At 33.1% G+C, this 24,188-nt stretch overlaps 1 protein-coding gene across 1 annotated transcript in view; it reads left to right on the top strand.

Annotated features, from left to right (window-relative positions):
* Window positions 1-21,577, top strand: part of dclk2a (doublecortin-like kinase 2a) — a gene marked incomplete at both ends in the record, with an annotated part of 62,941 nt that extends 41,364 nt beyond the window's left edge. The window contains 2 exons of the mRNA XM_083909369.1: window positions 18,053-18,166; window positions 21,140-21,577. Of these exons, the coding sequence (XP_083765495.1) occupies window positions 18,053-18,166; window positions 21,140-21,577 (552 nt within the window). The remainder of the gene's footprint in view (window positions 1-18,052; window positions 18,167-21,139) is intronic.
* Between the last annotated feature and the right edge of the window lie 2,611 nt (window positions 21,578-24,188).

The following is a 24,188-nucleotide window of genomic DNA, read 5'->3' as shown; positions in this document are numbered from 1 at the left end:
TTTTCAAAAAAATTGTCAGATTTTGGACGACATAGTATAGTATGTCGTTTTTGTCAAATTTGGACCAATTTTTTTTTCTCCAAAAATGGTCACATTTTGGAGACATAGTATAGTATGACGTCATAAATAGTATAGTATGACGTTTTTGTCACATTTTGAACCAAAAAAGGGTTTTCAAAAAAATTGTCAGATTTTGGACGACATAGTATAGTATGTCGTTTTTGTCAAATTTTGGACCAATTTTTTTTTCTCCAAAAATGGTCACATTTTGGAGACATAGTATAGTATGACCTACTACATAGTATAGTATGACGTTTTTGTCACGTTTTGAACCAAAATAAGGGTTTTCAAAAAAATTGTCAGATTTTGGACGACATAGTATAGTATGTCGTTTTTGTCAAATTTTGGACCAATTTTTTTTTCTCCAAAAATTGTCACATTTTGGAGACATAGTATAGTATGACGTACTACATAGTATAGTATGACGTTTTTGTCACGTTTTGAACCAAAAAAAGGGTTTTCAAAAAACTTGTCAGATTTTGGACGACATAGTATAGTATGTCGTTTTTGTCAAATTTTGGACCAATTTTTTTTTCTCCAAAAATGGTCACATTTTGGAGACATAGTATAGTATGATGTACTACATAGTATAGTATGACGTTTTTGTCACGTTTTGAACCAAAAAAAGGGTTTTCAAAAAAATTGTCAGATTTTGGACGACATAGTATAGTATGTTGTTTTTGTCAAATTTTGGACCAATTTTTTTTTCTCCAAAAATGGTCACATTTTGGAGACATAGTATAGTATGACGTACTACATAGTATAGTATGACGTTTTTGTCACGTTTTGGACCAAAAAAAGGGTTTTCAAAAAAATTGTCAGATTTTGGACGACATAGTATAGTATGTCGTTTTTGTCAAATTTTGGACCAATTTTTTTTTCTCCAAAAATGGTCACATTTTGGAGACATAGTATAGTATGATGTACTACATAGTATAGTATGACGTTTTTGTCACGTTTTGAACCAAAAAAAGGGTTTTCAAAAAAATTGTCAGATTTTGGACGACATAGTATAGTATGTCGTTTTTGTCAAATTTTGGACCAATTTTTTTTTCTCCAAAAATGGTCACATTTTGGAGACATAGTATAGTATGACGTCATAAATAGTATAGTATGACGTTTTTGTCACGTTTTGAACCAAAAAAAGGCTTTTCAAAAAAATTGTCAGATTTTGGACGACATAGTATAGTATGTCGTTTTTGTCAAATTTTGGACCAATTTTTTTTTCTCCAAAAATGGTCACATTTTGGAGACATAGTATAGTATGACGTACTACATAGTATAGTATGACGTTTTTGTCACGTTTTGAACCAAAAAAAGGGTTTTCAAAAAAATTGTCAGATTTTGGATGACATATGTCGTTTTTGTCAAATTTTGGACCAATTTTTTTTTCTCCAAAAATGGTCACATTTTGGAGACATAGTATAGTATGACGTACTACATAGTATAGTATGACGTTTTTGTCACGTTTTGAACCAAAAAAAGGGTTTTCAAAAAAATTGTCAGATTTTGGACGACATAGTATAGTATATCGTTTTTGTCAAATTTTGGACCAATTTTTTTTCTCCAAAAATTGTCACATTTTGGAGACATAGTATAGTATGACGTACTACACAGTATAGTATGACGTTTTTGTCACGTTTTGAACCAAAATAAGGGTTTTCAAAAAAATTGTCAGATTTTGGACGACATAGTATAGTATGTCGATTTTGTCAAATTTTGGACCAATTTTTTTTTCTCCAAAAATGGTCACATTTTGGAGACATAGTATAGTATGACGTCATACATAGTATAGTATGACGTTTTTGTCACGTTTTGAACCAAAAAAAGGGTTTTCAAAAATATTGTCAGATTTTGGACGACATAGTATAGTATGTCGTTTTTGTCAAATTTTGGACCAATTTTTTTTTCTCCAAAAATGGTCACATTTTGGAGACATAGTATAGTATGATGTACTACACAGTATAGTATGACGTTTTTGTCACGTTTTGAACCAAAAAAAGGGTTTTCAAAAAAATTGTCAGATTTTGGATGACATAGTATAGTATGTCGTTTTTGTCAAATTTTGGACCAATTTTTTTTCTCCAAAAATGGTCACATTTTGGAGACATAGTATAGTATGACGTACTACATAGTATAGTATGACGTTTTTGTCACGTTTTGGACCAAAAAAAGGGTTTTCAAAAAAATTGTCAGATTTTGGACGACATAGTATAGTATGTCGTTTTTGTCAAATTTTGGACCAATTTTTTTTTCTCCAAAAATGGTCACATTTTGGAGACATAGTATAGTATGATGTACTACATAGTATCGTATGACGTTTTTGTCACGTTTTGGACCAAAATAAGGGTTTTCAAAAAAATTGTCAGATTTTGGACGACATAGTATAGTATGTCGTTTTTGTCAAATTTTGGACCAATTTTTTTTTCTCCAAAAATGGTCACATTTCGGAGACATAGTATAGTATGACGTCATAAATAGTATAGTATGACGTTTTTGTCACGTTTTGAACCAAAAAAAGGGTTTTCAAAAAAATTGTCAGATTTTGGACGACATAGTATAGTATGTCGTTTTTGTCAAATTTTGGACCAATTTTTTTTTCTCCAAAAATGGTCACATTTTGGAGACATAGTATAGTATGACCTACTACATAGTATAGTATGACGTTTTTGTCACGTTTTGAACCAAAATAAGGGTTTTCAAAAAAAAATTCAGATTTTGGACGACATAGTATAGTATATCGTTTTTGTCAAATTTTGGACCAATTTTTTTTCTCCAAAAATTGTCACATTTTGGAGACATAGTATAGTATGACGTACTACACAGTATAGTATGACGTTTTTGTCACGTTTTGAACCAAAAAAAGGGTTTTCAAAAAAATTGTCAGATTTTGGATGACATAGTATAGTATGTCGTTTTTGTCAAATTTTGGACCAATTTTTTTTTCTCCAAAAATGGTCACATTTTGGAGACATAGTATAGTATGACGTCATACATAGTATAGTATGACGTTTTTGTCACGTTTTGAACCAAAAAAAGGGTTTTCAAAAATATTGTCAGATTTTGGACGACATAGTATAGTATGTCGTTTTTGTCAAATTTTGGACCAATTTTTTTTTCTCCAAAAATGGTCACATTTTGGAGACATAGTATAGTATGACGTACTACATAGTATAGTATGACGTTTTTGTCACGTTTTGAACCAAAATAAGGGTTTTCAAAAAAATTGTCAGATTTTGGACGACATAGTATAGTATATCGTTTTTGTCAAATTTTGGACCAATTTTTTTTCTCCAAAAATTGTCACATTTTGGAGACATAGTATAGTATGACGTACTACACAGTATAGTATGACGTTTTTGTCACGTTTTGAACCAAAATAAGGGTTTTCAAAAAAATTGTCAGATTTTGGACGACATAGTATAGTATGTCGTTTTTGTCAAATTTTGGACCAATTTTTTTTTCTCCAAAAATGGTCACATTTTGGAGACATAGTATAGTATGACGTCATACACAGTATAGTATGACGTTTTTGTCACGTTTTGAACCAAAAAAAGGGTTTTCAAAAAAATTGTCAGATTTTGGATGACATAGTATAGTATGTCGTTTTTGTCAAATTTTGGACCAATTTTTTTTTCTCCAAAAATGGTCACATTTTGGAGACATAGTATAGTATGACGTACTACATAGTATAGTATGACGTTTTTGTCACGTTTTGGACCAAAAAAAGGGTTTTCAAAAAAATTGTCAGATTTTGGACGACATAGTATAGTATGTCGTTTTTGTCAAATTTTGGACCAATTTTTTTTTCTCCAAAAATGGTCACATTTTGGAGACATAGTATAGTATGATGTACTACATAGTATCGTATGACGTTTTTGTCACGTTTTGAACCAAAAAAAGGGTTTTCAAAAAAATTGTCAGATTTTGGACGACATAGTATAGTATGTCGTTTTTGTCAAATTTTGGACCAATTTTTTTTTCTCCAAAAATGGTCACATTTTGGAGACATAGTATAGTATGATGTACTTCATAGTATAGTATGACGTTTTTGTCACGTTTTGGACCAAAATAAGGGTTTTTCAAAAAAATTGTCAGATTTTGGACGACATAGTATAGTATGTCGTTTTTGTCAAATTTTGGACCAATTTTTTTTTCTCCAAAAATGGTCACATTTTGGAGACATAGTATAGTATGACGTACTACATAGTATAGTATGACGTTTTTGTCACGTTTTGAACCAAAAAAAGGGTTTTCAAAAAAATGGTCAGATTTTGGACGACATAGTATAGTATGTCGTTTTTGTCAAATTTTGGACCAATTTCTTTTTTCTCCAAAAATGGTCACATTTTGGAGACATAGTATAGTATGACGTACTATATAGTATAGTATGACGTTTTTGTCACGTTTTGGACCAAAAAAAGGGTTTTCAAAAAAATTGTCAGATTTTGGACGACATAGTATAGTATGTCGTTTTTGTCAAATTTTGGACCAATTTTTTTTTCTCCAAAAATGGTCACATTTTGGAGACATAGTATAGTATGACGTACTATATAGTATAGTATGACGTTTTTGTCACGTTTTGAACCAAAAAAAGGGTTTTCAAAAAAATTGTCAGATTTTGGACGACATAGTATAGTATGTCGTTTTTGTCAAATTTTGGACCAATTTTTTTTTCTCCAAAAATGGTCACATTTTGGAGACATAGTATAGTATGACGTCATAAATAGTATAGTATGACGTTTTTGTCACATTTTGAACCAAAAAAGGGTTTTCAAAAAAATTGTCAGATTTTGGACGACATAGTATAGTATGTCGTTTTTGTCAAATTTTGGACCAATTTTTTTTACTCCAAATATGGTCACATTTTGGAGACATAGTATAGTATGACGTCATAAATAGTATAGTATGACGTTTTTGTCACATTTTGAACCAAAAAAGGGTTTTCAAAAAAATTGTCAGATTTTGGACGACATAGTATAGTATGTCGTTTTTGTCAAATTTTGGACCAATTTTTTTTTCTCCAAAAATGGTCACATTTTGGAGACATAGTATAGTATGACGTACTACATAGTATAGTATGACGTTTTTGTCACGTTTTGAACCAAAAAAGGGTTTTCAAAAAAATTGTCAGATTTTGGACGACATAGTATAGTATGTCGTTTTTGTCAAATTTTGGACTATTTTTATTTCTCCAAAAATTGTCACATTTTGGAGACATAGTATAGTATGACGTACTACATAGTATAGTATGACGTTTTTGTCACGTTTTGAACCAAAAAAAGGGTTTTCAAAAAAATTGTCAGATTTTGGACGACATAGTATAGTATGTCGTTTTTGTCAAATTTTGGACCAATTTTTTTTTCTCCAAAAATGGTCACATTTTGGAGACATAGTATAGTATGATGTACTACATAGTATTGTATGACGTTTTTGTCACGTTTTGAACCAAAAATGGTTTTCAAAAAAATTGTCAGATTTTGGACGACATAGTATAGTATGTCGTTTTTGTCAAATTTTGGACCAATTTTTTTTTCTCCAAAAATGGTCACATTTTGGAGACATAGTATAGTATGACGTACTACATAGTATAGTATGACGTTTTTGTCACGTTTTGAACCAAAAAAAGGGTTTTCAAAAAAATTGTCAGATTTTGGACGACATAGTATAGTATGTCGTTTTTGTCAAATTTTGGACCAATTTTTTTTTCTCCAAAAATGGTCACATTTTGGAGACATAGTATAGTATGACGTCATAAATAGTATAGTATGACGTTTTTGTCACGTTTTGAACCAAAAAAAGGGTTTTCAAAAAAATTGTCAGATTTTGGACGACATAGTATAGTATGTCGTTTTTGTCAAATTTTGGACCAATTTTTTTTTCTCCAAAAATGGTCACATTTTGGAGACATAGTATAGTATGACGTACTACATAGTATAGTATGACGTTTTTGTCACATTTTGAACCAAAAAAAAGGGTTTTCAAAAAAATTGTCAGATTTTGGACGACATAGTATAGTATGTCGTTTTTGTCAAATTTTGGACCAATTTTTTTTTCTCCAAAAATGGTCACATTTTGGAGACATAGTATAGTATGACGTACTACATAGTATAGTATGACGTTTTTGTCACGTTTTGAACCAAAAAAAGGGTTTTCAAAAAAATTGTCAGATTTTGGACGACATAGTATAGTATGTCGTTTTTGTCAAATTTTGGACCAATTTTTTTTTCTCCAAAAATGGTCACATTTTGGAGACATAGTATAGTATGATGTACTACATAGTATAGTATGACGTTTTTGTCACGTTTTGGACCAAAATAAGGGTTTTTCAAAAAAATTGTCAGATTTTGGACGACATAGTATAGTATGTCGTTTTTGTCAAATTTTGGACCAATTTTTTTTTCTCCAAAAATGGTCACATTTTGGAGACATAGTATAGTATGACGTACTACATAGTATAGTATGACGTTTTTGTCACGTTTTGAACCAAAAAAAGGGTTTTCAAAAAAATGGTCAGATTTTGGACGACATAGTATAGTATGTCGTTTTTGTCAAATTTTGGACCAATTTCTTTTTTCTCCAAAAATGGTCACATTTTGGAGACATAGTATAGTATGACGTACTATATAGTATAGTATGACGTTTTTGTCACGTTTTGGACCAAAAAAAGGGTTTTCAAAAAAATTGTCAGATTTTGGACGACATAGTATAGTATGTCGTTTTTGTCAAATTTTGGACCAATTTTTTTTTCTCCAAAAATGGTCACATTTTGGAGACATAGTATAGTATGACGTACTATATAGTATAGTATGACGTTTTTGTCACGTTTTGAACCAAAAAAAGGGTTTTCAAAAAAATTGTCAGATTTTGGACGACATAGTATAGTATGTCGTTTTTGTCAAATTTTGGACCAATTTTTTTTTCTCCAAAAATGGTCACATTTTGGAGACATAGTATAGTATGACGTCATAAATAGTATAGTATGACGTTTTTGTCACATTTTGAACCAAAAAAGGGTTTTCAAAAAAATTGTCAGATTTTGGACGACATAGTATAGTATGTCGTTTTTGTCAAATTTTGGACTATTTTTATTTCTCCAAAAATTGTCACATTTTGGAGACATAGTATAGTATGACGTACTACATAGTATAGTATGACGTTTTTGTCACGTTTTGAACCAAAAAAAGGGTTTTCAAAAAATTGTCAGATTTTGGACGACATAGTATAGTATGTCGTTTTTGTCAAATTTTGGACCAATTTTTTTTTCTCCAAAAATGGTCACATTTTGGAGACATAGTATAGTATGACGTACTACATAGTATAGTATGACGTTTTTGTCACGTTTTGGACCAAAAAAAGGGTTTTCAAAAAAATTGTCAGATTTTGGACGACATAGTATAGTATGTCGTTTTTGTCAAATTTTGGACCAATTTTTTTTTCTCCAAAAATGGTCACATTTTGGAGACATAGTATAGTATGACGTCATAAATAGTATAGTATGACGTTTTTGTCACGTTTTGAACCAAAAAAAGGCTTTTCAAAAAAATTGTCAGATTTTGGACGACATAGTATAGTATGTCGTTTTTGTCAAATTTTGGACCAATTTTTTTTTCTCCAAAAATGGTCACATTTTGGAGACATAGTATAGTATGACGTACTACATAGTATAGTATGACGTTTTTGTCACGTTTTGAACCAAAAAAAGGGTTTTCAAAAAAATGGTCAGATTTTGGACGACATAGTATAGTATGTCGTTTTTGTCAAATTTTGGACCAAATCTTTTTTTTCTCCAAAAATGGTCACATTTTGGAGACATAGTATAGTATGACGTAGTACATAGTATAGTATGACGTTTTTGTCACGTTTTGGACCAAAAGAAGGGTTTTCAAAAAAATTGTCAGATTTTGGACGACATAGTATAGCATGTCGTTTTTGTCAAATTTTGGACCAATTTCTTTTTTCTCCAAAAATGGTCACATTTTGGAGACATAGTATAGTATGATGTACTACATAGTATAGTATGACGTTTTTGTCACGTTTTGAACCAAAAAAAGGGTTTTCAAAAAAATTGTCAGATTTTGGACGACATAGTATAGTATGTCGTTTTTGTCAAATTTTGGACCAATCTTTTTTCTCCAAAAATGGTCACATTTTGGAGACATAGTATAGTATGACATACTACATAGTATAGTATGACGTTTTTGTCACGTTTTGAACCAAAAAAAGGGTTTTCAAAAAAATTGTCAGATTTTGGACGACATAGTATAGTATGTCGTTTTTGTCAAATTTTGGACCAATTTTTTTTACTCCAAAAATGGTCACATTTTGGAGACATAGTATAGTATGACGTACTACACAGTATAGTATGACGTTTTTGTCACGTTTTGAACCAAAAAAAGGGTTTTCAAAAAAATTGTCAGATTTTGGACGACATAGTATAGTATGTCGTTTTTGTCAAATTTTGGACTATTTTTATTTCTCCAAAAATGGTCACATTTTGGAGACATAGTATAGTATGACGTACTACATAGTATAGTATGACGTTTTTGTCACGTTTTGAACCAAAAAAAGGGTTTTCAAAAAAATTGTCAGATTTTGGACGACATAGTATAGTATGTCGTTTTTGTCAAATTTTGGACCAATTTTTTTTTCTCCAAAAATGGTCACATTTTGGAGACATAGTATAGTATGACGTCATAAATAGTATAGTATGACGTTTTTGTCACGTTTTGAACCAAAAAAAGGGTTTTCAAAAAACTTGTCAGATTTTGGACGACATAGTATAGTATGTCGTTTTTGTCAAATTTTGGACCAATTTTTTTTTCTCCAAAAATGGTCACATTTTGGAGACATAGTATAGTATGATGTACGACATAGTATAGTATGACGTTTTTGTCACGTTTTGAACCAAAAAAAGGGTTTTCAAAAAAATTGTCAGATTTTGGACGACATAGTATAGTATGTCGTTTTTGTCAAATTTTGGACCAATTTTTTTTTCTCCAAAAATGGTCACATTTTGGAGACATAGTATAGTATGACGTCATAAATAGTATAGTATGACGTTTTTGTCACGTTTTGGACCAAAAAAAGGCTTTTCAAAAAAATTGTCAGATTTTGGACGACATAGTATAGTATGTCGTTTTTGTCAAATTTTGGACCAATTTTTTTTTCTCCAAAAATGGTCACATTTTGGAGACATAGTATAGTATGACGTACTACATAGTATAGTATGACGTTTTTGTCACGTTTTGGGCCAAAAAAAGGGTTTTCAAAAAAATGGTCAGATTTTGGACGACATAGTATAGTATGTCGTTTTTGTCAAATTTTGGACTATTTTTATTTCTCCAAAAATGGTCACATTTTGGAGACATAGTATAGTATGACGTACTACATAGTATAGTATGACGTTATTGTCACGTTTTGAACCAAAAAAAGGGTTTTCAAAAAAATTGTCAGATTTTGGACGACATAGTATAGTATGTCGTTTTTGTCAAATTTTGGACCAATTTTTTTTTCTCCAAAAATGGTCACATTTTGGAGACATAGTATAGTATGACGTACTACATAGTATAGTATGACGTTTTTGTCACGTTTTGAACCAAAATAAGGGTTTTCAAAAAAATTGTCAGATTTTGGACGACATAGTATAGTATATCGTTTTTGTCAAATTTTGGACCAATTTTTTTTCTCCAAAAATTGTCACATTTTGGAGACATAGTATAGTATGACGTACTACACAGTATAGTATGACGTTTTTGTCACGTTTTGAACCAAAATAAGGGTTTTCAAAAAAATTGTCAGATTTTGGACGACAAAGTATAGTATGTCGTTTTTGTCAAATTTTGGACCAATTTTTTTTTCTCCAAAAATGGTCACATTTTGGAGACATAGTATAGTATGACGTCATACATAGTATAGTATGACGTTTTTGTCACGTTTTGAACCAAAAAAAGGGTTTTCAAAAATATTGTCAGATTTTGGACGACATAGTATAGTATGTCGTTTTTGTCAAATTTTGGACCAATTTTTTTTTCTCCAAAAATGGTCACATTTTGGAGACATAGTATAGTATGATGTACTACACAGTATAGTATGACGTTTTTGTCACGTTTTGAACCAAAAAAAGGGTTTTCAAAAAAATTGTCAGATTTTGGATGACATAGTATAGTATGTCGTTTTTGTCAAATTTTGGACCAATTTTTTTTTCTCCAAAAATGGTCACATTTTGGAGACATAGTATAGTATGACGTACTACATAGTATAGTATGACGTTTTTGTCACGTTTTGGACCAAAAAAAGGGTTTTCAAAAAAATTGTCAGATTTTGGACGACATAGTATAGTATGTCGTTTTTGTCAAATTTTGGACCAATTTTTTTTTCTCCAAAAATGGTCACATTTTGGAGACATAGTATAGTATGATGTACTACATAGTATCGTATGACGTTTTTGTCACGTTTTGGACCAAAATAAGGGTTTTCAAAAAAATTGTCAGATTTTGGACGACATAGTATAGTATGTCGTTTTTGTCAAATTTTGGACCAATTTTTTTTTCTCCAAAAATGGTCACATTTTGGAGACATAGTATAGTATGACGTCATAAATAGTATAGTATGACGTTTTTGTCACGTTTTGAACCAAAAAAAGGGTTTTCAAAACAATGGTCAGATTTTGGACGACATAGTATAGTATGTCGTTTTTGTCAAATTTTGGACCAATTTTTTTTTCTCCAAAAATGGTCACATTTTGGAGACATAGTATAGTATGACCTACTACATAGTATAGTATGACGTTTTTGTCACGTTTTGAACCAAAATAAGGGTTTTCAAAAAAAATTTCAGATTTTGGACGACATAGTATAGTATATCGTTTTTGTCAAATTTTGGACCAATTTTTTTTCTCCAAAAATTGTCACATTTTGGAGACATAGTATAGTATGACGTACTACACAGTATAGTATGACGTTTTTGTCACGTTTTGAACCAAAAAAAGGGTTTTCAAAAAAATTGTCAGATTTTGGATGACATAGTATAGTATGTCGTTTTTGTCAAATTTTGGACCAATTTTTTTTTCTCCAAAAATGGTCACATTTTGGAGACATAGTATAGTATGACGTCATACATAGTATAGTATGACGTTTTTGTCACGTTTTGAACCAAAAAAAGGGTTTTCAAAAATATTGTCAGATTTTGGACGACATAGTATAGTATGTCGTTTTTGTCAAATTTTGGACCAATTTTTTTTTCTCCAAAAATGGTCACATTTTGGAGACATAGTATAGTATGACGTACTACACAGTATAGTATGACGTTTTTGTCACGTTTTGAACCAAAAAAAGGGTTTTCAAAAAAATTGTCAGATTTTGGACGACATAGTATAGTATGTCGTTTTTGTCAAATTTTGGACCAATTTTTTTTCTCCAAAAATGGTCACATTTTGGAGACATAGTATAGTATGACGTACTACATAGTATAGTATGACGTTTTTGTCACGTTTTGAACCAAAATAAGGGTTTTCAAAAAAATTGTCAGATTTTGGACGATATAGTATAGTATATCGTTTTTGTCAAATTTTGGACCAATTTTTTTTTCCAAAAATTGTCACATTTTGGAGACATAGTATAGTATGACGTACTACACAGTATAGTATGACGTTTTTGTCACGTTTTGAACCAAAATAAGGGTTTTCAAAAAAATTGTCAGATTTTGGAGGACATAGTATAGTATGTCGTTTTTGTCAAATTTTGGACCAATTTTTTTTTCTCCAAAAATGGTCACATTTTGGAGACATAGTATAGTATGACGTACTACATAGTATAGTATGACGTTTTTGTCACGTTTTGAACCAAAATAAGGGTTTTCAAAAAAATTGTCAGATTTTGGACGACATAGTATAGTATATCGTTTTTGTCAAATTTTGGACCAATTTTTTTTCTCCAAAAATTGTCACATTTTGGAGACATAGTATAGTATGACGTACTACACAGTATAGTATGACGTTTTTGTCACGTTTTGAACCAAAATAAGGGTTTTCAAAAAAATTGTCAGATTTTGGATGACATAGTATAGTATGTCGTTTTTGTCAAATTTTGGACCAATTTTTTTTTCTCCAAAAATTGTCACATTTTGGAGACATAGTATAGTATGACGTACTACACAGTATAGTATGACGTTTTTGTCACGTTTTGAACCAAAAAAAGGGTTTTCAAAAAAATTGTCAGATTTTGGACGACATAGTATAGTATGTCGTTTTTGTCAAATTTTGGACCAATTTTTTTTTCTCCAAAAATGGTCACATTTTGGAGACATAGTATAGTATGACCTACTACATAGTATAGTATGACGTTTTTGTCACGTTTTGAACCAAAATAAGGGTTTTCAAAAAAAATTTCAGATTTTGGACGACATAGTATAGTATATCGTTTTTGTCAAATTTTGGACCAATTTTTTTTCTCCAAAAATTGTCACATTTTGGAGACATAGTATAGTATGACGTACTACACAGTATAGTATGACGTTTTTGTCACGTTTTGAACCAAAAAAAGGGTTTTCAAAAAAATTGTCAGATTTTGGATGACATAGTATAGTATGTCGTTTTTGTCAAATTTTGGACCAATTTTTTTTTCTCCAAAAATGGTCACATTTTGGAGACATAGTATAGTATGACGTCATACATAGTATAGTATGACGTTTTTGTCACGTTTTGAACCAAAAAAAGGGTTTTCAAAAATATTGTCAGATTTTGGACGACATAGTATAGTATGTCGTTTTTGTCAAATTTTGGACCAATTTTTTTTTCTCCAAAAATGGTCACATTTTGGAGACATAGTATAGTATGACGTACTACACAGTATAGTATGACGTTTTTGTCACGTTTTGAACCAAAAAAAGGGTTTTCAAAAAAATTGTCAGATTTTGGACGACATAGTATAGTATGTCGTTTTTGTCAAATTTTGGACCAATTTTTTTTCTCCAAAAATGGTCACATTTTGGAGACATAGTATAGTATGACGTACTACATAGTATAGTATGACGTTTTTGTCACGTTTTGAACCAAAATAAGGGTTTTCAAAAAAATTGTCAGATTTTGGACGATATAGTATAGTATATCGTTTTTGTCAAATTTTGGACCAATTTTTTTTTCCAAAAATTGTCACATTTTGGAGACATAGTATAGTATGACGTACTACACAGTATAGTATGACGTTTTTGTCACGTTTTGAACCAAAATAAGGGTTTTCAAAAAAATTGTCAGATTTTGGAGGACATAGTATAGTATGTCGTTTTTGTCAAATTTTGGACCAATTTTTTTTTCTCCAAAAATGGTCACATTTTGGAGACATAGTATAGTATGACGTACTACATAGTATAGTATGATGTTTTTGTCACGTTTTGAACCAAAATAAGGGTTTTCAAAAAAATTGTCAGATTTTGGACGACATAGTATAGTATATCGTTTTTGTCAAATTTTGGACCAATTTTTTTTCTCCAAAAATTGTCACATTTTGGAGACATAGTATAGTATGACGTACTACACAGTATAGTATGACGTTTTTGTCACGTTTTGAACCAAAATAAGGGTTTTCAAAAAAATTGTCAGATTTTGGATGACATAGTATAGTATGTCGTTTTTGTCAAATTTTGGACCAATTTTTTTTTCTCCAAAAATTGTCACATTTTGGAGACATAGTATAGTATGACGTACTACACAGTATAGTATGACGTTTTTGTCACGTTTTGAACCAAAAAAAGGGTTTTCAAAAAAATTGTCAGATTTTGGACGACATAGTATAGTATGTCGTTTTTGTCAAATTTTGGACCAATTTTTTTTTCTCCAAAAATGGTCACATTTTGGAGACATAGTATAGTATGACGTACTACATAGTATAGTATGACGTTTTTGTCACGTTTTGAACCAAAATAAGGGTTTTCAAAAAAATTGTCAGATTTTGGACGACATAGTATAGTATATCGTTTTTGTCAAATTTTGGACCAATTTTTTTTCTCCAAAAATTGTCACATTTTGGAGACATAGTATAGTATGACGTACTACACAGTATAGTATGACGTTTTTGTCACGTTTTGAACCAAAATAAGGGTTTTCAAAAAAATTGTCAGATTTTGGACGACATAGTATAGTATGTCGTTTTTGTCAAATTTTGGACCAATTTTTTTTTCTCCAAAAATGGTCACATTTTGGAGACATAGTATAGTATGACGTCATAAATAGTATAGTATGACGTTTTTGTCACGTTTTGAACCAAAAAAAGGGTTTTCAAAAATATTGTCAGATTTTGGACGACATAGTATAGTATGTCGTTTTTGTCAAATTTTGGACCAATTTTTTTTTCTCCAAAAATGGTCACATTTTGGAGACATAGTATAGTATGATGTACTACACAGTATAGTATGACGTTTTTGTCACATTTTGAACCAAAAAAAGGGTTTTCAAAAAAATTGTCAGATTTTGGATGACATAGTATAGTATGTCGTTTTTGTCAAATTTTGGACCAATTTTTTTTTCTCCAAAAATGGTCACATTTTGGAGACATAGTATAGTATGACGTACTACATAGTATAGTATGACGTTTTTGTCACGTTTTGGACCAAAAAAAGGGTTTTCAAAAAAATTGTCAGATTTTGGACGACATAGTATAGTATGTCGTTTTTGTCAAATTTTGGACCAATTTTTTTTTCTCCAAAAATGGTCACATTTTGGAGACATAGTATAGTATGATGTACTACATAGTATCGTATGACGTTTTTGTCACGTTTTGGACCAAAATAAGGGTTTTCAAAAAAATTGTCAGATTTTGGACGACATAGTATAGTATGTCGTTTTTGTCAAATTTTGGACCAATTTTTTTTTCTCCAAAAATGGTCACATTTCGGAGACATAGTATAGTATGACGTCATAAATAGTATAGTATGACGTTTTTGTCACGTTTTGAACCAAAAAAAGGCTTTTCAAAAAAAATTTCAGATTTTGGACGACATAGTATAGTATGTCGTTTTTGTCAAATTTTGGACCAATTTTTTTTTCTCCAAAAATGGTCACATTTTGGAGACATAGTATAGTATGACGTACTACATAGTATAGTATGACGTTTTTGTCACGTTTTGGACCAAAAAAAGGGTTTTCAAAAAAATGGTCAGATTTTGGACGACATAGTATAGTATGTCGTTTTTGTCAAATTTTGGACTATTTTTATTTCTCCAAAAATGGTCACATTTTGGAGACATAGTATAGTATGACGTACTACATAGTATAGTATGACGTTATTGTCACGTTTTGAACCAAAAAAAGGGTTTTCAAAAAAATTGTCAGATTTTGGACGACATAGTATAGTATGTCGTTTTTGTCAAATTTTGGACCAATTTTTTTTTCTCCAAAAATGGTCACATTTTGGAGACATAGTATAGTATGACGTCATAAATAGTTTAGTATGTCGTTTTTGTCAAATTTTGGACCAATTTTGTTTTCTCCAAAAATGGTCACATTTTGGAGACATAGTATAGTATGACCTACTACATAGTATAGTATGACGTTTTTGTCACGTTTTGAACCAAAATAAGGGTTTTCAAAAAAAAATTCAGATTTTGGACGACATAGTATAGTATATCGTTTTTGTCAAATTTTGGACCAATTTTTTTTCTCCAAAAATTGTCACATTTTGGAGACATAGTATAGTATGACGTACTACACAGTATAGTATGACGTTTTTGTCACGTTTTGAACCAAAAAAAGGGTTTTCAAAAAAATTGTCAGATTTTGGATGACATAGTATAGTATGTCGTTTTTGTCAAATTTTGGACCAATTTTTTTTTCTCCAAAAATGGTCACATTTTGGAGACATAGTATAGTATGACGTCATACATAGTATAGTATGACGTTTTTGTCACGTTTTGAACCAAAAAAAGGGTTTTCAAAAATATTGTCAGATTTTGGACGACATAGTATAGTATGTCGTTTTTGTCAAATTTTGGACCAATTTTTTTTTCTCCAAAAATGGTCACATTTTGGAGACATAGTATAGTATGACGTACTACACAGTATAGTATGACGTTTTTGTCACGTTTTGAACCAAAAAAAGGGTTTTCAAAAAAATTGTCAGATTTTGGACGACATAGTATAGTATGTCGTTTTTGTCAAATTTTGGACCAATTTTTTTTTCTCCAAAAATGGTCACATTTTGGAGACATAGTATAGTATGACGTACTACATAGTATAGTATGACGTTTTTGTCACGTTTTGAACCAAAATAAGGGTTTTCAAAAAAATTGTCAGATTTTGGACGACATAGTATAGTATATCGTTTTTGTCAAATTTTGGACCAATTTTTTTTCTCCAAAAATTGTCACATTTTGGAGACATAGTATAGTATGACGTACTACACAGTATAGTATGACGTTTTTGTCACGTTTTGAACCAAAATAAGGGTTTTCAAAAAAATTGTCAGATTTTGGAGGACATAGTATAGTATGTCGTTTTTGTCAAATTTTGGACCAATTTTTTTTTCTCCAAAAATGGTCACATTTTGGAGACATAGTATAGTATGACGTACTACATAGTATAGTATGACGTTTTTGTCACGTTTTGAACCAAAATAAGGGTTTTCAAAAAAATTGTCAGATTTTGGACGACATAGTATAGTATATCGTTTTTGTCAAATTTTGGACCAATTTTTTTTCTCCAAAAATTGTCACATTTTGGAGACATAGTATAGTATGACGTACTACACAGTATAGTATGACGTTTTTGTCACGTTTTGAACCAAAATAAGGGTTTTCAAAAAAATTGTCAGATTTTGGATGACATAGTATAGTATGTCGTTTTTGTCAAATTTTGGACCAATTTTTTTTTCTCCAAAAATGGTCACATTTTGGAGACATAGTATAGTATGACGTACTACACAGTATAGTATGACGTTTTTGTCACGTTTTGAACCAAAAAAAGGGTTTTCAAAAAAATTGTCAGATTTTGGACGACATAGTATAGTATGTCGTTTTTGTCAAATTTTTGACCAATTTCTTTTTTCTCCAAAAATGGTCACATTTTGGAGACATAGTATAGTATGACGTCATAAATAGTATAGTATGACGTTTTTGTCACGTTTTGAACCAAAAAAAGGGTTTTCAAAAAAATTGTCAGATTTTGGACGACATAGTATAGTATGTCGTTTTTGTCAAATTTTGGACCAATTTTTTTTTCTCCAAAAATGGTCACATTTTGGAGACATAGTATAGTATGACGTACTACATAGTATAGTATGACGTTTTTGTCACGTTGTGAACCAAAAAAAGGGTTTTCAAAAAAATTGTCAGATTTTGGACGACATAGTATAGTATGTCGTTTTTGTCAAATTTTGGACCAATTTTTTTTTCTCCAAAAATGGTCACATTTTGGAGACATAGTATAGTATGACGTCATAAATAGTATAGTATGACGTTTTTGTCACGTTTTGAACCAAAAAAAGGGTTTTCAAAAAAATTGTCAGATTTTGGACGACATAGTATAGTATGTCGTTTTTGTCAAATTTTGGACCAAATGTTTTTTTCCCCAAAAATTGTCACATTTTGGAGACATAGTAAAGTATAACATACTACATAGTATAGTTTGACGTTTTTGTCAAGTTTTGGACCAAAAAAATGTTTTTCAAAAAAATTGTCAGATTTTGGACGACATAGTATAGTATGTCGTTTTTGTCAAATTTTGGACCAAACTTCTTTTTTCTCCAAAAATGGTCACATGTTGGACGACACAGTATAGTATGACGTACTACATACTATAGGACGTTTTTGTCAAGTTTTGACCATACTATGAGATTTTGACCACTTTTGGACGACATACTATACTATGATGTTTTTGACCATCTTTGTACGACATACTATACTATGACGTTTTTGTCAAATTTTGGACGACGTACTTTAAATATCCGATCATCTGACCAATTCTGATTCCCATAAAAATGTGTGGATGTGTTTGTGTTTATAGGACGATGCAGTCATGGAGAACAACATGCAGATGGAGGTGACAGGTAAACTAAAAGCACACTTCAACACTGCGCCGAGGCACAACAACACAACAGCTGGAGTGTCAGTCATCATGGTAAGCACACTCACAAACAGAAAATAGGATTTTCCCCTATCTACTGAGATTAACTGGCATATTTCCTTTTTATTCATAATCTTACAACCTCGTAAATCTTTCATTACGACACGAGTTTAGCATGTGCCGGGTCTTCTTCCAAACATTTTACAGTGTTACGACGGCAAATGTTTTACCCAAATACAGGAGATTGATTCATTTCATCTGAATCTTCCCTGACTTCATCACTGGCATCAATCCTGATTTGAGATTATCTTTAAAAACTAGTCACGAGCAACTTGTGAACATGCAAGTCTGGGTTTTAGAGGTGGATTGATGCAAATAAACACAGCCGTGGTTAAGTTACCCCCCTGTCGTAGTCGCATCCTTCCATCCTGTCTGTCCTGATCCCCATTGACATCATTTCCTGTCACACACACTTTGACTTCCTCCGCTCCTCGTCTCATCAGGTCACTCTCTTCCGTCTGCAAAGGGGGGGAAGGGGAAGCTTCTTTGACTTAGCAACATTTGAATCTGAGTACCTCGTTTGCTGCCAACGGCCTCATGTTGTCGTCAATTTCATTTGACAGTTTGAGGTGTAAACGCGGGCCTTGGCTCCTCCTCCTCCTCCTCTTCCTCTTCTCCATCCACTCCCTTCTTCCTCCTCCTCCTCACCCCTTCCTCACACCCGACCCAGGACCACAGGGGACGCCTGGAGCTGAAAGCCGGGTACACACACTCCTCCCCCACCACGATCTTCCTTTCCAGCCATCGCCCTTCCCTTCACCCTCCTCCCTTCCCTTCCTTCCTGTTTCTTTATCAGACCCACTGCCCCTCAGCGACTTCTCTTAGCATTCTAACGGATGTTGACCTCACTAACACCTGGTTTTTTAACCGCTTGCTTCTCATTCAATCACATTTTCACTCCACGTGTATCAATCTAACTTGTACGGGATGTTTTGAAGAATCTCCATTAAAGGTTATTTAGCATGTGGATAATGCTGCAGCAGCGTCATTAACGTCCCTCTCTGCTGTTGTGTTTTTTCCTAATTATCACTTTTATAATATCTCTGGAAAAAAATAAAATCTTCTCTCTGTGTCTATGAATTGGTTTCAAAGCACTTGTTACATTATGTTGATTGAGCTCTGGCGCCATCTTGTGGAATAACTGAAGAACTGTGCTGCTGCTGCTGCTGGCACCATTCTGTAGGATGAAATTGCAGAGATGGATGAATGAAACATTCATTTGAGATGATGAAGATGGTGCTATTTTTTTTTTTTAGTAGCAAATCACATGAAAAAGAGCTATTATTATTATTATTATTAGTATTAGTATTAGTATTATTTTTTTATAAACATATATATATATAGTATATATTGAGAGAATAATATTCCGACTTAATCCGACTAAACAAATTAGTTAGACCAACAAACATGAATATTTAAGAACTGAATTCACCATTTTATACTCAAATTTGAACCAGAATTCAGAAATGAATCAAGCATAACATTCAACCAATTAGTAAATAATTATAATTTATTTAAAGTAACTATAATTTGATCCAGAAATAATAATGCTTTACTATTTGTTTCTGTTTGAAAATTATTGGATAACGACAATAATTATATTTTAGCATTTAAAATATCCTTTTGGTTAAAGAGCTTCTAAATACTGGTGTATTAACACATTATCACAGAAACATAAAAACATGATTTTGACTATTATCAATGCTGTTAATTTAGGCTTTAGTTGGTGGTCTAATACATTTGATAAACACTGTAAAAGTTTTCATAGAAATAGCACAATGTTCACTTACTGTGCTTTTGGGACTGCTGCTGAATAAAAGCAGTTTTAGTCTTTTAATGTGATTTTGTTGATCTAATATGAATAAATAATGAAAACACAGAGTAACACCAGCCTCATCTCTAACCAGTCGTTCATCTCACCGCTGCATTTTTAGTCCCATTTTTCTCTGAAGTTATCTAAATACTTAATTCACCAACACATTTCGCCTGAAAAAGTCACTTAGAAGAAAGTCTGACGTTTTGTTCCAGCTCAGTTTTCTCAAATATCTTCTCACTTTGTGGAGTTTGAATTAAACGGTTCGCCTCTGCGCTGGAACAACGAGCCGTCCACTTGCCGTCTCATGCTTTGTCGTGTTTTATTTTGTGACGCTGTGAGTAAGACCTCGTCTCTGTCCCCCCTTTTGTTTGCTTCTCTTTCCCTGCATTACGTTCCTTCCGAATTAGCTCCAAGGCAAGGGTACGTACTAACACTTTAACGCTACGCCTCTCTCACTCTACCGCTGCTGGTGTTCAGCACAAGGGCAAAAAAAATGATGTTTTCTGTCCCACAACAACAACATTATTGACCTTACATGGGACAAACCACAGAGTTAAAGGTGCCATATGTAAGAATGTGGCCAAAAACGAGTACTACATTCAAATTCAAAATACAGAGGTCTTTTAGGTTTCGTTTTCTGACGTAACTGGCAACCCGTGGTTGCTATGCAGCTGAGACTCTACTGACTGCAATGATTGGTAGATGGGCAGTAGGTGGCGCCACATGCCAAAACATGATTTGCAGTCTGCAAAAGATTATTTTTAATGCAAATATTTTGGCTGTACTGTTGTTGTTGGTGAGTTCAGTTTGTTATATGAATATTATTTCTGAGTCTCTGTGACATATTGTGCTTTAGATTTTTTACGTAATGCACCTTTAATCTGCCCTTTTTCTGCACACAGCGGCACTTTTTACATATTTTATTTGCCTATTTGTGGCATCAGTCTGTATGAACCATACTTTTCACCGTATTTTTCAGTTGTTTGTGTTTTCATTCATATAAATTACAAATAATGGCCCAAAAAAGGGTCATTATTTAACGAGTAAGTCACGTCGTCGTCGTTGTCGGTGTAGATTGACCCACCTGACTTCTGATTTTCCCTCTCTGATGTTTCACCTGAAGCTCATTCCTCCTCTTCTTGTTTCGCCAGAACACAGCTCTTGATAAGGAGAACCTCCAGCTCGCCGCTCGTCATTGTCCGGGCCCGACGTCACCGGCTTCGCCAACGAAGTCGGGACTGGCTTCTGCGACCAAACAAGCATCAGACATCGTGAAAGCACCACCACCATCATCACCACCATCACCACCTGCTGAGACCACAGAGCCTCTTCAGCCTGAAGATGATCTGAACGACCTGTTCGCTGCTCAGCTTCGTCTTCCTCCCTCGGCTCCCATGAGTTCACTTCGATTCTCACCTTCACCTTCTGCTGAAACGTTCCCCATCGCCTCTTCTTTTCACCTTCCATCACCTCCATCGCTCTCTTCTCCTTCCTCGTCTTCAACCAAACCATCTTCTCCCGCTAAAGAGGCTACTTCTTCACCTCCAAGATCCACGACGCCTCCATGTCGTGCAGCTTTGGAGGTTTGAAAGTCTCTCCACTCGCTCGTCCATCCTCGTATTCATCATCAGACGTGGAATCAGGCGAGTAAACATCTGCCGTGAGCTTTTCCTGTGGCTGTAAACTGAGCCAGAGGATGTGAGGCGTTTTCTCAGAGTTTGAAAAAGACTTGATTGTGTGTGTATATATATATATATATAGGTCTATATTTATTATGGAGGATGTGGATCATGGGAATTTAAATCAGTGTTCTGAGTGGGTTTTTGCGTTTGGAAGTCATAAATTACTGTATCACATTAATGCGATTTTTTTCCCCTTTTATTTATTACCTCATTTCTTTTGCGTCTGAGCTCTACTGTAAATAGTCGCCACACAGAATGATCCCAAAGTGGTGTCACTCACATACATACATACCAAGCTACCTGCAGCCTTTATTATTAGCACAAATAGATTTCAGTTAAAGCCCTTTTTTCTGGCAACTTAGAGATATAGAGGGGTGAATAAAACAGATGTAATATCTACCCAAAGTACCTTGCAGCTAATAAGTCATTTGAGAATCCTTGTGTTCTTTAAATCACGTTAAAGAACACAAGGCCAATTTATACTCCTGCGTAAAGTGCTCTGCGTAGCTACGCAGAGTCCTCTGCGTCGACGCAGAACCTGTCGAAGAGCCTCTGCGTCGTCTCCGGGTGCACGAAATATTTTTTAAGTGTCCGTCACTCCGTCAAGGGACTACGGAGACGGCAAGAGCTGCGATTGGTCCTCAGGACAGGCCGAGCTAAGCTGCTCTGTGCCGGCTCTCAGTGCGCTCCGGGCGTCCTGACAGAGGCGGAGCTGATCCCCGCCGATAACGCCGCTGCCGAACTATAAATACGTCATATCTTAACACACACAGCACATGTTTAGACTCTAAATGGCCAATTTCTCGCCTCAAATTATCTTAAAACTGCGTTCCGTGACACAGAAAAGTGAGAAACGGCCACTTTTTCAACAACAACAGTCTTTCTCTCTCTTTCTTTCTCGGACGCCATTGCTCACTGTAGCCAGAAGCACAACAACCTTGCGCAGCGACCCCTACTGATCGGGCGGGAAATTGCAGCGAGTGTCCGTCACCACGACGCAGAAGTATAAATGCTCGAGGCGTCTCCGTGGTGACGCAGACGGATAACGCATACGCAGTCGGAGAAGTATAATGTGGCCTAGAGTTTAAAACTTCGCGTCTCCTCTGCACCTGGTGAGCATTTTTAACCAAAGATTCAAACTGTAAATACTTTCCTATAATTTTAGACGCAGGACGGAAACAAGAGAAACATTTAGGAAACAGTTTTTCCTTTTAAATTATCTACGATAATCTCAGTTATATACAATTACCCTATAGGAATGATCCAGAAATACCATTTATTTACCCTCGCCGACCAATCCTTACTGTTAAACTGTTTGGGATGTTGTTTATTGAAAGGCATCATCGTCAAGATTATCACCAGAAACCAAATCTGACATATTATGAATAATTAGAATTGATGCTCCATTGTGAAATGAGTCCATGCTGTTCCTTCAAATTAAGTCACTGGATTGTTTTTTTTTTATTAGCTCTGTGTGTGAAACTTAAAAGTTTGCCTTTATCAACATCCAGCGTTGCTTTATATCCGATATCATGTCATTTGTTTCCATTTAAACAGGACAGAATTTATCCCGGAACACTCGTCTCCCACTTCCACGACAAATCCCTCCACACACACATACACATCCACGTAGGTCATTTAGCTTCAATGATGTAATTTGTAGTTTAAAGGTAGTTTCATATGTTTTGTCATAAAGGGAAACATGTATGAAGACAGTGAAAGGTGCAAAAAAAAGTCTTCATTAGGCATCAAGTTGCTGCTTTACTGTTAAAAAAAACACCCAAAAAAAGCAATAAAGGTTTGAAATTAACTTGTTTGTGGTGGATTTGTCTGTGTTACCTATATGTGGCCAGCAGAGGGTGCTATGGAGTCACGCATTAACACCAGGAGCAGTTTTTGAAGTTATAAAATTTTATTTTATTGTCAAAACTCAGAACACAAAACACACCAGAAATGATTGCAAAAAAAAAAAAAATAATAATAATATATCAGTTGATAGATTAACAGTAGTTTTCAAAACGCACCATAATTTGACTCCAAAGGAATGTCTCCTCCAAATCAAAAGACACAAGAGGACGCTCGGTTTACCGACGACCACAGGAATAATGTCATCACCGACTTGTTATCACTCATTTCATGATGTCTGGACGCAAGTAAAGTCCTTCACCGTCTCGTTTTTTTGCCGTTTCAGAGACGCGCTGCCTCTTAAGAGGACTTTGACGTGATGGTGAAATAATAAAAAATGTCCTAATCTGAGGTCAAACAGTTTTAAATAAGTGATTCAACGTTGCATTATTCAGTCATTTAGGAGAGAAACGTCAAATGAAAGAAGTGTCGTCGTCCTCTTTAAAGTAAAGCTCGTTTTCCGACTTTGTGTTTTATTGATTGACGTATTTAAATATCTGTGTTTGACGTGAAAGGAGCCGTGCACAGAAGATGAAAATTATAAATATGAAAGACTACAATCTAAACAGTATATATATATATATGTAAAGAGAAATGGTGAATATAATGTAAA

This window comes from Microchirus variegatus (genome assembly GCF_963457635.1).
Source record: "Microchirus variegatus genome assembly, chromosome: 23".
Taxonomy (NCBI): domain Eukaryota; kingdom Metazoa; phylum Chordata; class Actinopteri; order Pleuronectiformes; family Soleidae; genus Microchirus; species Microchirus variegatus.
The sequence above is the reverse complement of the archived record's forward strand: the minus strand, read 5'-3'. Positions and strand labels throughout refer to the sequence as shown.